Here is an 18,208-nt window from a genome sequence, read left to right as displayed (position 1 = left end):
TAATTCCACTCCCCAACAGTGACGATCTCCATAGATGCTTTCCAAATGGATCTCGCTGGTGTATTCAACCCTCTACAGTAGTTTGGACACAAACATCTGAACTCGGGTGATATGTACAAGATTCAGAACAGATACTACAAGATGTTGGTCGTACGTTGCCACTCTCACAATAATCTTCCATATACACACTTCCAGCAGCCAATTAGGATGAGCACAGCATTGCTGCTTTTAAAGGTGAAGGTTTTCACTATCTTTATTTACACAACAAACGACAAAAAAGTAAAACACATTTTTTTTAAACCAAAGTTGGCTTGAAATAATCGAGCCCTAATTTCTTTTCTAATTTTTTTTTTCTTCAACAACGAGTTGCTTTTTTAAAAATCTTTTTGTAACAAAAATACATTTTTTTTCTTTAAAAACCATTTCTAACTCTTGAATTGACATACCCATTCACAACTAATAAACTCTGTCTCACCAGGAGATGTGAAGACAGACTGATTAAAAGAGACAAACTGCCGGATTGTGACACAGCGTCCGCTCATCAGACCTTAGACCAAGATCACTGCCCCACTCTTGTCTCTCTCCCATGCATTCCCGTTTTGACAGCGGGTAAACACCCAGGTCACCATTTAATAATACGCCATGTGAAAATGCCACGTGACCATGTAACCTTCACACGACAAAACCAATCCAGCAAAGCATGCCGTGCACAAACAAGAAAGTGGGGGTCTGTTGTGCGGCTTTCTAGTATTTCTACTCTGATGGGCTCGGTTGCCCCTTTGTCGTTCACCGAAAGGTAGTAAGTCTTCGTCGTTCACACACAGTTACTCCGTTATACATCTTCAATGCGAGAAAACAAAAATGATGACAACTGACAATCCCTCATAGAGAATTACATCCCTCCCCCTGAGAAAAGAGAAATCAAAACAGGAGCAATTTTAGGAAACCTTTCATCGGCGCCCTAAAGAGAACAAACCGAGCCCCTGTGGCGAAAACACAGTAACAACAACCACCAAACACCAAGACTATTTCTTCTACGAGTCAACTAGTCTAGATTTTTTGCCAGAGTATGACTTCAACCTGTGAATTGAGGCATGACTCTCTAACACGTTCTGTGGAGCATGAAAAAGCATGAAAATAAATACAAGCAAAAGAAATAGGGGGAGGAAAATGACTTGAGTTAAACTTAGATGACTTCCATATAAATGCAATTTCTGTCATAACATTGACTCTTATCATCACAGAAACTAACTGCAACCACAGACTATCCACAGTGCATACAAAACCAAGTCTTAATCTTTAAGTAGGAAACATTAAAAATAAATCCAACTCAAGCATATTGAACAATAGAGTCATGGCTAATTCACCGCATCATAAAGTACGCTTCAGTGTAAACATTCGAGAGCCGAGGTTTCTTGCCTCTCCCGACTTTCAATTTTGGTCAACAATATTCCACATGACGAGTGTACGGTGATACTTGTGCCATCGAGAATTACACAATGTCTTACAATAAACAGTAAAAATATCTACCACTGGACGGATTCACTTTTTTTTTTCCCCTTCAAAAAAATGTAATCATAATTTGTACACGAGTCAACTCTTCGTCACATTTTGTGACATTTCACCACGCCAGGAGGATCAACTTCAATCCTCCTCAGCTTAACAGCATATTCATATTTTTTTAAAAAGAAAAAAATCACCTGTTGCTTCGGTGCCTCGGAAACAAAATCCTTTGTCATTAAAATCCCATCTGACACACAACCAGCTTCATTTCTCTCCCCCGAATTGGAAAGGTTAGCTGACAAGTTTAATCCATTGGGTGGAGTAATCTTATTCCCTCCTCTGCTGTCTCCTCCATTCCGATATTAAAACCAGACCTCGACAAAAGACACCTCCCTCAGTCCCATCCTCAAAGAAAGATGTTGGAACATGGATGCCCAGAACTGAACATTCTCTGTCTGTAAGTTGTAGTCCAGCTAACACAGGTTTTACCTCATGGAAAAAAAAATTCACAGTCACGTCTTTGTGGTGTTGTCCTCAATGATGTTAGTTTAAGGAAAATCACTCTTCTGCTGTCAGTAACGATTTTCTGAACAAGAGACATGTCGGTAATTTAACAACCTTCTGAAATGTGAACCCAGGCTGATTTTGGGGGGCTCACGAGTATGGCATCCTTCTTGTCCGGCTAACTTCATTCCTACCATCAGGTGTTACAACCAAAGCACACGTCATACAACAGCTCACTTCAAACAACAACACACACACACATATTACTTGGAAAAACAAAACAAAACAGGAGAAGATACAATCAAATACAAAGAAAGAAAACTGCTAAAAAATGGGTTCACGCAAAAGACAAAGCTATGAAGTTCTTCCAAGTTTCAGAACTAATTTCACAAATGCTTCTCCAAATTCAGTGGCCTTGCACTGACTGGATTTCTTCTCCTTACACAGCTGAACTGAGCAGACACAGTGAAAAGTAGCTTTGGGGGCTAGCAGCAGGCATTTATGACTCATTCTCCCATTTCTCCAAACACAACGAAAGCAGTATGGTCCCAGATTTCTTATGCTGCATGTTTGTGATCTTCTACTTTTATCATTATTACCTCCGCCAAGGGAGGAGGTTATGTTTTCGTTACCGTTGGTTTGTTCGTTGGTTTGTTAATTAGTTAGTTAGTTAGTTTGTCTGTGTGCAAAATAACTCAAAAAGTATTTAACGGATTTGGACGAAACTTGCAGGAAAGGTTGAGAATGACACAAGTAACAAACGATTAACTTTTGGTAGTGATACAAGAATTTTGGGGGTATTTATGAAGGATTTTTGATATTTTGGCAGGTAGGGTCAATGAACTCGGGAGTTCAGGCTGCGTGTATTTGAGGTTTGCATGCACGTACTACAGTGCGTGCTCTAGTTTCTGCTAGGGCGAGGCGCGCCGTGCAGCTGAGGGTTTATGACGTAACAAAGGCTTCTATATTGGGAAATCAGGCGACTTTCAGCACACAATGCTATAATAAGTACGTATGGGGTGGAAATCACTGATATCTATGGAAGAACAAGATCAGTGGTGGAAATGAGCAGCATGCTTGGCAGAGGTCTGCGCTCTCGGAGTGCTTTTCTAGTTATCATTATTATCATTATTATTTTAACAGGACATAACAGAGACACAATGTGGTGGCTGTTCTGTAGGTCTACTCTCTTAAACGGCTGGCGAAGGAGAAAATTATCATATTGCTGTACCACGTAGTGAGTTAATTTGGAGCCATGGAGATAGGACAATTTGTTTCCGAACTCTGTGTACCTCATTCAAATTCCCATTCCCCCCTCAAAAAAAAAAACAACAACAACAAATCTTTCTTTCTTAAAATATATAAAACGGTATTGTGAATCATCCAACATTATAGCTGGGAACAAAACAAAAAAGCTTACGGCAAACGAACAAAAAAAAAGCACACCACAAAACAACATTTTATCACTGTAGATGGTTTAAACACAGCAAGCCGGAAATGTGTTGCTGATGCCACTGATGTTTCACTTAATCTCACTCCACTAAACGCTTCAAAGTCTCATTTTTGGATTTCTCCTGGCGATACAGTCACAGCCGATTCTTTTTGTCTCGTCCGATTGAAGCCGGGCCCTCAATGGCAGACACATTCCAGGAAATGTGACGATCCAAGGACATGGCGACGTTTTGCACCAGTGCATGTAGTTTTACTCGATTCCAAGTGATAGTCAAGCTTGTAAACTGACACAGTTTGTCAGACGGAGACATTCACAAATAAGGCAGAGGACGGTAAGCCCCTTCAACAGGTCTTCGTGCTTCGATGACATGCACTGCTGGTGTTACTCGAGGCGTCCCATCGACTCCTAAATGCCGCTGCGAAGTTGGAGTAGCCACGTGGCTCATCACGATACATCAGTCACCACGCGCAAGGGGCCCATCCATGTGCTGCCGGCGCCAGAAGGGTTGCAGCGGGATGCAGCGTGCATCTGACCTCACGATGCGGTTGCTATGACGATCATGAGGTGGGCGATCTCTTGGACGCTGTCCAGGAGGTCGGGAGAGAGGCGAGAGAGGTGGGCCTCGGTGAACTCACACGGAGGAAAGATGTGCAGGACGAACGCAGCCTGTAAGAGAAAACACGAAAAAAAAAAACATGAAGAGGGATGTCCCAAACAAAGCATAGCACATGTATCCAAAAGTGTGGGGCTTTACTCCTGGCAGTCTGTTTGTTAACCTTTCAGGGCTGCTAACATTTAATGCGGGGATTTCAAAGAGCGTTGAGAAAGATACTTGTGTGTTAAACACATCTCAACAGGGAGATTTATACATCCGGGAAATTTGATATTCTTGTATCGGGACATAACGAAATATTGAAGACTTCAGGATGCCATTTGCAAAAACTGATTTGGCAGCTGGGACATTTGCAAAAACTGATTTGGCAGCTGTGACATTTTATGACAAAATACTTGAATACTCTCCAAAGAGAACACACAGATACACAAAAGACTAAGATAGCATTTGAATAAGCAACTATGTCCCTACTAATTTATTAGCAATATAAATGACATGTTATCTCCAATCATATGCATTTCTGCTGCCAGACTATCAATATTAATCTGTATCTAGCTAGCTGCTTGTCATTGTTTAAGCACTGTGCAATCACTGGCAACGGATACTGTCCACACAGATTCAGTTATCCCACGCAGAAATGGTATTTCAATCATGCTATTCAATATACATACTTTTGCTGTCAGATTATCAGTGTAAATCTGTATTTGGCCAGATTGTGCAAGTACTGGCAATGAAGACTGTCCACAAAGGTTCAGCTATTTTGCAAAGTATTTGGTAGTTCAAAAGCAGCAGTATCTCCTGGATTTGGGGTCAGGTTTGGACCTGCTCCCCCTACACCCATGCCAAAATTCTGGGCTCTGTGTCTCCTCACCTTTGTTGACCCATGGGGAGCCACGTTGATGATGCCAGCTGCCTGCTTGCTCAGGAGGTACTCGATGAAGGAGACACGCAGGGTGTTGGTCTGGGCGATGACGTCCTGCTGGTCGTGGCCACAGGGCAAAGCCACTAGGACCACCGACTCATCCTCAACCTGTAGACAAGGAGGCAGGACCGAGGAGCCAGTAAGAATCATGACATCAAGAGACAATGACAACATAAACCACATATTGTCTTCTTTAGCGACGAGGCAAATCTGGGCCCCATTTCATAAAAGATGTTAGGATAGCAACTTTTGCTGGAATGGCAACTTCCAATAGCAACAGCCAATCAGGAAGATAGATGCTTGTTTTTACCATGACAATTGCCACTCTAGCAAGGGTTGCTATCAGATCAACTTTTTATGAAATGGGGCCCAGATGAACCACCTTTGGTTTCTTTTTACATTCCGGTATACATCATCAACAAAATTGATAATACGAGCAATTCTGGCATGACCAGAAAGGTTATTGTTTGACAAATCTTTGTTGTTTCTTTCAGTTTCCATAGCAAAATTGAAAAACAAGAATACAAGCTTTCCTCATAATGAAAGATGCATCTTCTCGTTTTTTTATTTTTTTTAAACTGACAGAAATAGAGAGAGAGGAAGAGAGAGAGAGATAGCATGTGCATGTTATCGTACAAAATGCTTTCAGAGCATAGCAGAAGGAGGTATGTCCCCACAAACCCCACCAAACCAATGCTGTGCACCTGACACAGTTTGAGATCTCACCTGCATCCGGCTACCCACTCCTTCCAGCTGCGACTGCTCCAGCCGCATCCTCTGGGCGACTCGCAGCGGCGGGATGGCCATCATGAGGGAGTTGCGCGCCACGCTCTGGCTCCCCGACACGTAGTGCATCTGGATGGCAGCCATCTCGTTCTTCAGAGCCAACAGTCCTTGCCACATGACGGGGTAACGCTGCAATGGGACAGGCACGGGGGGAGAGGGAGGAGCAACAGCCCATTAACACAATGATCAAAAACAAAGTTTGATGTCTTTATCTTTGTGAACATGTACGCTGATAGTACCAGTACCAACACCTGATTTTACCAACTACTGTAAAATGAGGAACGTTCGCGTGCATCTCAATTTCGCGAGAGCCATTAGTCACAAAATTAAAACGCACACAACAGATCTTACCTACACTCTATGCATTGAATGCCAGTGGCATTTCATGCTGTGAAGATATCATGTTTAACAGTAATGATTTTGTCATCAAAATATCTCCTGTATTCATGAATTCGTCTCTGTAAACATTAGTACCATAATGTAGGTATGGATATGGATATGGGAAGACTAGATACGGAACTGTCTTGGATCAGGAACTGTCTTGGACTGCTCTGTGACACAAATCTATATCAGAATATACAGGGTTGGGATTTTTTCCCTTTTGTCGCTGAACAAAACATCATAATTTGTAGCAATCACACTAAAGGGCTGTCAACCTCTGCTGATCAAAAAATATTGTACAGTAAGAGACTTATTCTGAAGGCCAAAAATATTTTCTTCCTCAAAATGGGAAAATTGCACACATCAGGGATGTTGTTTGTATAAAGACTCACTAAACATTGTTAAAACATACTAGCTTGCAGCTTTGCTAACAACTTCAATCTGTAGTCTCCTTAACTTCATTAAAACAAAACTCTACAGTGGCTACAAAGGTTTTTGAAGAGTGAGTTCAGATCCAGGTGGGTAAACCTCGACCACATTTCTTTTCAATGCCCTTATCTAATCAGCTACATCTACTGCAATTAATCTTTCAAGCAGCAAGAACGCTGTCTTGGAATGATATTACAGGAAGAAATAAAACCCTGCGAAAAACTCACCAGAAGAAGACCCACCAGGGAGTCGGGTCCCTTGACTGGCATATGACCTCCGAGCTGTACCGGCATGGCGCCAGGCGTGTGCACCGAGATACCAGGAGGTGGCGCCTGGCTGGGCCAACCCATGGGCGGCATCACCATAGGCGGCGGGCGATACTCTTGACTCGGTGGTCTCATCATGTCCTCCTTGCGCCCTGGCCCTGGGTGTGCCTGTCGGTAGTGCTCCATCCCCGGTGTTGTCGACTTCTCGGGCATACCAATGGGTCGTGGGGAGGCTAGGTGGGATTCTTGATAGGGCATGGCTTCTGGTGGCATGCCAAGAATCATGGCCGATTGATGGCTAGGATCAATCTTACCGGGCCCCTCATCTGGCTTTGCTCCCTGTGACCGGGCCTCAACTCCATAGCCTGAGGGTCTCACCACTATCTGCGGCATGTTCCTGTGGGTCATAGTGCGCAGGTCCATCCTGCCTGGAGGTAACCCAGACGAGATGCCTGGTGCTCTTGGGGGAACTCCTGATGTAATTCCAGGCATGATAACATGGTCAGGTGTCGAGTCCCTCCTCTCTGGAGTTGGGATTGGTTGTGGACGCTCAGAATGCGCCATGGCTGGTGACTTCACCCTAGGGGACACTCCAGGTGAGGAGGCGCTTGGTGTTGGAAGGCGTGGTGAGCCACCGGATGGTGGCAGCGCTTCTGACATGCCTGGCTGGTAGAGCATTCTTTGGAAGACACCAGGCTGAGGTACCCTGAAAGTGCCTGGTGGGAACATAGTTGCTGGAATACCAGACTTGCTGATGTCCAGTCCTGGTACAGGGACTATGCCAGGCATTGGCTGGCTCAGACTGCGTGCTGCTTCTGACTTGGGATCCACCATTGCTGCATGCATACCTGGAAAGACTTCTGTGTTGTACGGCATTCCTGGAACTTGGTGTCTGATGGGTTGCTGCCTCATGACAGCAGGTCCTGATTGCAAGTGAGCTCCAGGAGGGAGGTAGGTCATTGGTCCATCTGTCACTCTGATCATAGGAGGTAGGCGCTGCTCTGGGGGAGGATTCTTTTGAGACCTCTGGTCAGCCACTGCCATCTTTTCAGCATCCTCAGCTTTCTTGAGCATCTGAGCTGGTCCCTGCAATGGGAATGAAGTCAGTTCAATATGAGGCTGACTTGGATCAATGACACCTTGTGGATGGGACACAAGCATTCCTTTGCTGTCTGGCACAGGACGTCCTTGCCCTTGCCCTGGTTTCACACCATCCATTTGTTCTTTCTTAACGTTTTGCTTGTTATCAGTAAGAGCAGCCCTCAAGACACTAGCATTGGGCAATGTCTGTGCTGCCACTGATACAGGTACACGCAGATTACCGGCCTGTCCTCTTACATTCTGGATATTGCCACTCTGTGAGGATGGTATACTGGTAGGTGGTGCAGCGGAGGTCATGGTCGAAGGACGTGAGTACTGAACAACTGGGGAGACTGATGATGCCTGGGAGACTGGTCCCTGAAGATGCATACTGGGGGGAAATGCTCCTGGGTGTGTGGCATGTGGTGTAGCAGCCAGTGTTGCTGATGGCATATTTGCTACAGTTGTGGTATGTTGTAGTACTGACAGAGAGGTTGCAGTATTGGTGCTTGTCACAGGGACATTTGACACAAGGTGCTTCACAATAGTGGGAGCTTCCATGGCTGCAGAACTGCCAGAGGTCTGCTGCTGGCCTGGCTTCGGTTGATTCATTCCATGCTGATTAGCCAGCACTTCTGCTGTGCTACTTGGAGGATGATGCAGGTGAGGTGGCTGGGAAAGTCCCTGCTCAAGTACCTGTTGGTGACCTGGTAGTCGGCCTGGCTGGTTGGCATTTTGTGGTAGCCTGGACAGTGCTTCATGGAAGTGCTGCTCCACAGCGGCAGCTGCTTGACTCTTCTTTGGGCCATGGAGGGCTACCTGCTGCATGTTGAAGTGCTGTCCCATAGCCCACTGATGCTGCATGTGGGGGCCAGATGTCCATGCACCTTGATCTGTCACTGAGTCCTTGCGTGATCTCCGACTGCGCTGCTGCTTCGGCTTCTTCTGGGTGATATTTGGATCAACGATGGCAACATGCGAAGTGGGAGGTGTTGACAGTGCTGCAACAACAGTAGGCATGCTCACAGAAGGTGTTTGCATTAAATTGCTGGGACCAACACTTTGCATGCTTACAGGAACTGGACCTTGACTCGGACTTGGACCAAGTCCAGGCGCCATCTTTGCAGGCATGCTTATATTAGGCTGCTGCACAGCAGAAACTTGGCTGTTCCCTTGTGCATTTGCTGTTGACATGTTGGGCATATGTGTCAGAGTTCCAGGGGTTTCACTCACTGGTGTTGCTGATATAGCTTGAGTGGCTGCTCCTGGTCCAGGAATTCCTGCTGGAGGGTGAGTAAGCTGAGGTCCAGAGAGCATACTACTAACACTGGAGACAGCTGTAGTAGATGTCTGAGGCACACTGATCTTCTGTGTGAACCATGGATCTGGCTGTGGGACACTTTGAAGTTTGTCATTCGGAGAGTGGAGTGCTGCACCAGGACTAAGCTGGGGAACTGTAGGAGCTGATGTTACAACTGGTTTACCAAGCTGGAGTAAAGCTGACACAGTTTCATCTTGAGAGACATCAACACGTACACCTTGTCCCTGAGCCTGCATTGCTGCTGCTTGAGCTTGGGCAAGTGCTTCTGCTTGCGCTTGCGCTAACCTTTGTTGCTGTTCCCGTAATTCAATGGCTGCAAGTTCATCCTTTATTTTCATTGCTCCTCCACGCGAGTTGGACCTAGATTTTCCACGACCACCACCCCTGCCACGAGTTGGCCTGCGCCGTGGCGGTGTTGTAACCTTGCTTGGAGACACCTTCATCTCAGCAGAACCAGGACTCGGAGTGAAGTCATACACATCAGTATTGTTCTTGCCATCATGAAGAGTTGCAGGGTACATGGAACTCGGCTCAATGTGATCCAGAACTTGAGGTGGTGGTGGTGCAGGCATGATACAAGTTTGCTCTGGTCCCCCTGGAAGTGGATGCGGTGGCTTTGATGGACTCTGACTGACTTGCGGTTCTTGCTGTCTCGTCTCTCCAGCATCAGCTGCAGCTTTCTGCTTCTCTTTCTCAGCCTCATCATGTTTCTCATCATCAGGAAAGTCAAATACACTTAGGTCAGCTGGCCCAGTTTTGGACAGAGACCCAGACCTTGTCCGTGTTGGTAGGCTAGTTTCTTTAGCACGTGACTGAGAGAAGAAGCGAGACTCCTTGTTGGCATCTTTGGATCGAGCATCAATGCCCGTAACTTGAGCATCCGGTTTCTTTTCTGGTGATGATATCTTTGACATGACTGCCATATCAGTGATCTGTTCCTGTAAACTTTCTGTACTATCCTGGGCTGCAGGCTGCTGAGGTGGTGGTTGGACAGACTCAACAGGTGTATTCTCCACTGGAATCTGCACAGGCATCTCCATTGGTGCTATGGGATCTTCTGTGAAGAGTAAGTGGGCGATGGCCTCCTCTGTCTCAGCCTTCTCTTGCAAGGTAGGCTCCTCAGCAGGGCGGACACTGCTAAGAGCAGGGTGTTGATGGACCATGTGGTCTGTGTTCTTGTCTGTAGAAGAGGCGTTTTCAGCTGAAATGAGTGCTTCGACAGACTGTTCTACTTCTGACTTCACAGGAAGCTGTTCCAGCCCTTCAGAACCGTCAGATGCATGTGGCACACGAGGGACTTCAGAAGTGTTGGGAATCTCTTTTGGAGCAGGATTGACAGCATCATTCTTTGAATCTTTCCCCCTTCCACTTTTGCTTTTCTTTTCTCTCTTTGTCTTTCTGAACAGGGGGCTGGCAGCAAGCTCTGCATACGTGTCTGGTGAGAAGGGTTTGTGTACTATTGGGGCACTTGGTGAATACTTGTAAGAGGTGTTCTCAGAGGTGACATTTGTAGATTCCTCAGATTTCTCTAGTGCTGTTATAGCCTTTGCAACAACTTGATCTTGCACACCAAATGAGTCTCCAAAGATGCTGGGCTCTTTTGGGAGAGTGCTGGTGATAGGTTTAGGCTGTACAGGATTGTAACCAAATTCTTCTGACACATTGCTTTCAATGGTGGAATTTGCCACTGCTGCCTCAGCTATTTGTAGTGGTTCTGGTGACTTTGCAATGAGTGTAGGAATTGACGATATTTGCTGCTCATTCTGGAACTCCCTTTCCTGGATTTGTTGCCCTTGCCTGTCGAGACCTGCTCCTGGAACAAGACTGGATGTGTCATTGGCAACATTCTCAATCACCACAGGATAGGGACCACCCTCCTGTGCCTTCTCAAGTTCTCCAATGTCCATGACATACTCGGTCTCAGTTTCAACAGTGCAAGTTCTCTTTAGAGGGGGCCTTTCCTGATCCTTGTGTTTCTTTTTCTTGTCCTTCTTCTCACGCTCCTTTTCCCTCTTTTCCTTCTTTTTCTGTTTCTTAGCCTTTTTCTCTGCCTTTCGAAGTGCCCTCTCCTTCTGCTTTTCTGGATCTCTCTCTTTATTCTTGTCTTTGTGCTTTTTCTCTTTGTGTTTCTTTTTATGATGATGTTCACTCTTCTTCCCACTCTCTTCTCCTTCTTTCTTTTCCTCCTCAATGACAAGCTTACCATCATCATCATCCTCCTCATCAGCTGGTGTCAAGTTTTCAGTTTCAATTTGTTGGGGAATCAATACGTTGTCAGTTGTGGCAATGGTGGCGTCATGCTTATCAGCGATTTGGTTCTCAAAGGTTGGCTTCTGGAAGTATCCTGAAACCTCTGTGGAATAACCAACAGGTAACTCATCATCAGATACAGGAACGAGGGGCGGTTGGCTGGGAGGCATGACAACATCAAGTACAACAGTTTCCTCCTTTTTGACTTCTGATTCGACCACAGATGACTCAATTATGACTTCAGTTGGGACCTCTTTGTTCTTTTTATCCTTCTTCTTGGATTTGTGCTTGTCCTTTTTAGCCTTCTTGGGTTTGTCTTTCTTTTTAGGCTCTTCAACAATTTGTTGGCTTTGAAGTTCTGCCTTTGCCATCATAGCCGCTGCCTCCTCCTCTTCCTTCTGTCTTCTCTCCTCTTCCTCTTTTTCCAGACGTAGTCGTTCTTCCTCCTCCTTCCTCAGCCTCTCCTCTTCCTCCAATCTCAACCTTTCCTCCTCTTCTTTCTGAATACGGAGCCTTTCTTCCTCTGCGCGCCGCTCCTCTTCTGCACGCCGCTCTCCTTCAGCACGCAGCTCCTCTTCTTTTCGCTTTTGCTCCTCTTCTTTCCGCTTTCGCTCCTCCTCCTCCCGTCTCTTTTCCTCCTCTTTCAGACGTCTTTCTTCTTCCTTCTGCCTCTTCTCCTCCTCTTTCCTCCTTTTTTCCTCCTCTTTTCTTTTCCTCTCTTCTTCCCTCCGTTGCCTTTCCTCCTCCTTCCGCTGTCGTTCCTCCTCCCTCCTCCTTTCCTTCTCCTCTTCCTTTCTCCTTTTCTCTTCCTCCTTACGCTTTCTTTCTTCCTCCTCCCTCTTTCTTTCCTCTTCCTGTCTCAGCCGTTCCTCTTCCTCTGCCTTGAGCCTCTCCTCCTCCTCCTTCTGGGCTCGAAGTCTCTCTTCCTCTTCTCTCTTAATTCGCAGTCTCTCCTTTTCCTCCTCCTTCCTCTGCTTCTTTGTCTTGCTCTGTGTGTCTTTTTTACGGGGAGTTGTTTCTGCCTCAGGCTCACTCTTAGGCTCTTGCTTAATTTCAATATCTGGTTCAAACTTGTCGTGTCTTTTACCATCTTTCCCACGCTTGGCCTTGTCAGATTTTCCCTCCTTGAAGTCCTCCTTCTCTTTCTTAATGGTGACATCTTTGTGCTTCACACTAGCTTTCTCCTCTTTTGGAAGCTCTTTATGCTTCTTCATTGCAGATTTTGCACACACTTTGGGCTCATCTAAATCAGAAGCACTGACCTTTGACTCACCGTCTGTGTCAGTTAGTTCCTCTTTTACTTTCACTAATTTTGATTTCTTATTGAGTTTATCTTTTACTTTCTTTGACTTTTGCAGAACCTTTTCATTGGTCTTGCTTTTTGGCTGCCCATCTGGTGCACTCTTCCTGGTCTGTCCTGTGAAATCAGCATCAAAGCTAGAGGAGTCAGAATCAGAAGAGTCATAGATTAATGATCTTTTTTCCACTTCGGGCTTTTTCTTTGGCTTTTGTTGCTGCTGCTTGGCAGATTCTTTCATCTTGGTCTGACGGGTGATGAACTGCTCAAACTGTAGCTCACCCTCGGAATCTGAGCTATCCTCTGCACTGGACAGGGCAGACAGCAGAGCAGCGACACCACCTCTGGAAGACGAGGCTGATGGCTTGACTTTCTTAGCTGGCGCATGTTTCTCCTGGGGTGTTACCCTTGCAGGAACTTTTGCCTTCTTCTCATCTTTTGGCTTATCCTTCTCCTCTCTCACTTTGTCCTTTTCACGTTTTTCTCTTTCCTTCTCCTCTTTTTCCTCTGCTTCCTGATCTTTCAACTTTTCAATCTTGTCTCCTTCGGCATGATCTTTGTCTTTTTTCTCCATTTTCATCTTCTCCTTTGGTTTCACCTTGGTTTTTGGTACCTCCTTGCCTTTGGGATCTTTCTTCTTGAGGGTTGATTTGTCAGGTAATTCTTCTTTCTTATCACTCTGCTCCTTCTTTTCATCCTCACTACTCTTTTCTGTTTTGACAACTTTCTCTTTGACATCAACTTTTTCTGTCTTAATGACTTTGTCTTTCACATCTTTCTTTTCTTTCTCTCCCTCCTTTCCTTTGATTTTGTCTGCAGCAACATCCTTTTCCTTCACCTTTTTCCTCACAGCAGAATCATCTTTCTTCAATTCCTCATTTTTGTGCTTTTTCTCAGTCCCAGGAGCCTCTTTGCACTTGGCCACCTTGGGCGGGGTTTTATCGTCATCTTTGGGGATTTCTACTTTTTCAGTGGTCAAAGTCTTGTCAGATGTACTGCTATCCTTCTTGGCAACCTTCTTGGGATCTTTCTTTACATCAGTCGCTACCCTGGTAGGTCCCTTCTCCAATGAGGACTTTCCTACCAAAGACCCTTCACTGGATTTCCTCACAATTTCCCTGCCATCAGTCTTGCCAGAATCTTTGGTGTCCTTCTCCTTGTTCTCTTTCACCTTTCCTTCCACAATTTTGTCTTTACTTCCCACTTTCATCAACGGTTTCTTCTCTTCTTCCATGATCTTATCTTTGCTACCCGCTTTTGAAAGTGGCTTCTTTTCATCTTTACCAGATTTGTCTTTGACTGGTTTGACTTTGGCTCCAACTTTAGGGTCTTTCTTGCCATACTCTCTTGGCGTCATTATGAGCATATTGGTTGGGTATTCCTTCTGGGGAGGAGGGGCTGGTACCTCTGCAGTGTTAGGCTTCTTGGATGCCTGGCTTGCCCCCGACAAAGACTTATTTTCATTCTTTCCATCACTGTCAGTTTTGGCTTCTTGAGCTTTCTCAGGTATGGGTGGACTGGGTGATCTCTTCCGTTTCTGCGCTCCAAGCTTCTGGTCAGTTCTGGTCACTTGGTCTGAATCAAATTTCTGATCTTTATTTGGACTTCCATCTTCGCTGGTCCTTGCATCAGCTAAAACTTGTGAATCTTTCTTGAGGATAGACTTCAGGGGTGAAGGTTCTTTGGTCTTTGGTTCAGACATGGATTTCTGTTCTGTAAGATTTGACTTGTTTGGATCATCACGACTGGGTGATGTTAAAGTATCTCCTCTGTTTTCTCTTGGGTCTCTTGGATCTCGTAGGCCTCCTGGAAGAGATCCTCTCCCTGGTCCCAATTTATGGTATCCACTAGGATTGGACCCATACGAGAGACTTGGTCTGCCACTATTCTGGTGTAGACCAGAAAGGCGACTGTGGTCTTTTCCAGGTCTCACAATCGGAACACCAAGGTGGCCATGCTTTTTCTCCTGTCCTGGCTCGGAGGTATGTGCACTATTTTCGAGACGTGCAAGGTCCTGATCAAAGATACTCCTTCTCTTGAAACGAGAACGTAACTGGTCGAATGGATCCTCTGAATCCAGAAGATCTTTTTTCAGTCTGTCTTCCCCTGATTGGTTATCAGATTCTAGACTCCTAGTTTTCTTCTTGATCCTGCCATAGATGTAGCTTAGTCTGGCCTTGCTGCCTCCAAGGGAATCTCCAGGCTTCAAGTCACCAAGAGCTCCAGGAGTCCCAGGGGTCGTTGGAGTAGCTGGAGGAGTACACGTCCCGAGAGATGTCATATTCAAGTTATTTAAGCGGCCAATTTCGTTCTTGTCTTTACAGTCAGACTTCCCACCATCTTTCCCAAGCTCACCGGCCCCTTCTTCTTCTTTCTTCAAACGTTCTAGGGTTGCCAAAGATTTGGCAACCTGAGTCCTTTGTCTCTCCTCCTCCTTTTTCATCATGGCATCGACCGTTTTCAGCCGTTCTTCCAGAGCCCGCTCTGGAGAGGTGAAATGGTCCTTAAACTCTGGAGGTAACTTTGTTCTCACTTCAACACCTTCTGGTAGTCGTGGGGTCACAGCAGCGATTGTCAATTTTGTTGAAGCACTCATTTGAGATTCTATTATACCATCCTTTCCAAAGATAGGGTCCCTTGAAAAGTCCTTAGCATAGGGAGATTCTTTGTGAAGTGGCAAGTCTTTACTTGTGAAGGTTATCTCTTTACTCAGGGGCACCTCCTTACCAAAACCAAGATCTTTGGGAATGGGAGAATCTTTCCGGTTCAGACCGAACTGGAAGCCCTCCACTGGAAAGGGACTTGGTTTTTCTACCTTGATTGGCGTGACAGCAGGACTGAGTAAGGGAGCTGAGGCAGTGGGTGACAGGTTTTCACTGACTGTGACTGAGATGGACTGATTCACTGGTGTTGGACAAGGTGATAGCATGGGTAGAGACTCAACGTCATTGTGAGCTGGGATGGGTGTGGACACGTCCAGCTGATGGAATCCTCCCTGTGATAAGCGTCTGTCAAGTTCACTCATCTCCTCTGCCCCCTGATTATCCTTCTCTTCCCTTTCCTCTGCTTTTTCGACCGAGTTGTTCTCGGGTATCTTATCAATGCTACCTTCTGTTTTCGCCTCATATTTATCCTTCCCTGTTGGACTCTTAAGATCTTCCTCACTACTCCTATGTCGTGACCTGTATAAACGCTTGCTGAAGCCATCTTCACCAGTCACAGGAAACATAGCGTCTAGTTGTTTGCGACGAACAGTAGGAATTTCAACTGGGGCTAGGCGTATAAGCTTCCACTCCATTTCGACGATGATACTGTCTGCGGCTGGTTCGGGCTTTGGTTTACACTTTGTGATCTCAGAATCATGGTTTGTGTTCTTACCCTCACTAAGTTTGTCCTTCTCGTCAGATGGCTCCGAGACCGAGCCAAAGGACTCTCTGCTGGTATTTGCACTGGAGGGTGCCATCTGTGAGAGTGGGGGTAATGACAATGTTGGGGTAGGAGTTGGAGAAAGCTGAGATGCTGAAGAGGCTTGTGGATCCTGAGTACTTAGTTGCTCCTGCTGCTGCTTCTGCTGCTCGAATGACTTTCTAGCTTGCTCCATCTGCTTGCGATAGCTCAAGCTGGAGTCAATTTGCGGCTTCTCAAATGTATCTACGGGAGGCGTGGGTAGTGGGCCACTGCCTAATGCTATTGTCTCTAGTTCACCGGTAGCAGGTGGTGTTGACTGCATGATCCTTGGAACAGGTGCAGCCACTTCCTCGTCTGAGGGGAGGGTTTCCTGGTCGCTGGAGCTGGCAATGCCCTCGTCGGCATCTGTTAAGTGCGGTATGCGGACCTCCTGTGAACGAATTCGGGGACTGGAATGTGATGGGTGACGGTTCACTAACACTTTGTCAGCTCTGTCACGATGTGATTTCTTTGGTTTCTCGGAGTAAGCCTTCTTTCCCGGCTCATTGGGGTTCTCTAATTTTACCCGAGGGACAACATCGTCTCTTTCAGTTTTGACAATCCTTGTATTCACAATCTCCTCATCAGAGGCACTGTCCTTGTCCTTATCCTTCCAGAAGCAATTCCCCTCTGGCGGCTCCTTGTTGTCACTCCACAAGTTACTGCTACTACCCGAGTCACATGACTCCATATTGAACGTCCTTTCATTCGATGACACTTCATACTTCATGCCAAGGCGGTCTTTCACAGACCTTTGCGTGTCTATTACTGTCCTGATATCTGAACTCAAACCGAGTACAGATTCGACTTTTGGAATGTTTTCTTTGTGGCTTGCGGTGTTCTCGTCCAAGTTGAGCTTACTCATTGAGGATCGAGGTGCTTTCGCGACAATGGACGACAACTTCTCTGATGAGAATGTTTTCTCCTTTCGAAGTTTTGTAATGTCTATTGGACTGTTATGACTGAACCGCTGCTTCCGCGCCTCAAGCTTACGTTGCATTTCTACCTCCTCATTGGAAATCACAACAGACTGCAACTGCTCAGAGTCTAACTTTCGTCGCTTTCGAGCCTGCTCACCGGGCTCACTATTCACCATTTTGTTACTGAGCGTCCTGTTCACATCGGCGCCGATATCTTTGGCTTTCACACCTTCAATTTTCACTTCACCTGTCCTGTCTTTCACCTCCTTGCACTTCCGCTTCTCCTTCGTGTCACTGCCATCCTCTACAGTTCGCTTTTCCACTTTTTCCTTCACCTTCTCTGCCCGCCGTAACTTTTCTGTAGTCCTTTCTACTTTCCTTTCCGAGTCGCCTTTCTCCCGTCTCGGAGGCGTTGTGTCATCCACTTCGCGCACTATGTCCGCTTTTCGCGATTTTAACTTTGGTTTCCGCTGCGACTCTGTCCTTTCCGAGGAGGAACTCCTCTCTTCACTGTCCACATACTTGCTTTTCCATGATTTGTCGTCCCGGTAACCATCCTCTGAGTTTGGACTGCGCATGACAGGTGTAAACGAGCCCTCCTTATTCTGGACATTGATGGTGCTTCGTGGTGTCCGTCTCCTCCGGATGGGTGGGCTGACACTCCTCGTACTGTACGGACTGTCGTCATCCTGAGAATCTAGACTTGCACTTCGCCGCTTCCTCTCATATCTGCAAATGTAGAGGTGAAAATGAAGGAGTGTGTCAAAATCCCTAGAATTACTATGATCATGCATATATCATACCTGCCAACCCTGAGACTTAATAAATCTGAACAAACAAAGAAAAATTATTAAAAAATCTGAACTTTCATAAATTTCATATACTTTACTATTAACAGATATTTCAAAAAAATCAGAACACACTGAAATTAATGTGTTTTCTTTCAGTGGAAAATCTGAATATTCAGATTAAAATTGAACAGTTGGCAGGTACAATATATAAGCTATATAGGGACAGAAAAGAATAATTAGCTTAG

General features: G+C 45.8%; 1 protein-coding gene across 1 annotated transcript in view; it reads right to left on the bottom strand.

Moving 5' to 3' along the window:
- Nucleotides 1–580: 580 nt before the first annotated feature.
- The window catches only part of LOC139711725 (uncharacterized), a 121,649-nt gene continuing 104,021 nt past the window's right edge, over nucleotides 581–18,208 (bottom strand). Inside the window, exons 11-14 of the mRNA XM_071623583.1 lie at nucleotides 6,819–17,901; nucleotides 5,722–5,910; nucleotides 4,945–5,103; nucleotides 581–4,126 (exon numbers count right to left, since the gene is read on the bottom strand). Coding sequence (XP_071479684.1) covers nucleotides 3,995–4,126; nucleotides 4,945–5,103; nucleotides 5,722–5,910; nucleotides 6,819–17,901 — 11,563 coding nt within the window. The 3' untranslated portion in view covers nucleotides 581–3,994. The remainder of the gene's footprint in view (nucleotides 4,127–4,944; nucleotides 5,104–5,721; nucleotides 5,911–6,818; nucleotides 17,902–18,208) is intronic.

Source organism: Diadema antillarum, unplaced genomic scaffold (genome assembly GCF_040938485.1).
Source record: "Diadema antillarum isolate AM-2024a unplaced genomic scaffold, OU_Dant_1.0 seq00001697_RagTag, whole genome shotgun sequence".
In the NCBI taxonomy this organism is placed as follows: domain Eukaryota; kingdom Metazoa; phylum Echinodermata; class Echinoidea; order Diadematoida; family Diadematidae; genus Diadema; species Diadema antillarum.
This window is presented reverse-complemented; position numbering and strand designations above follow the sequence as displayed.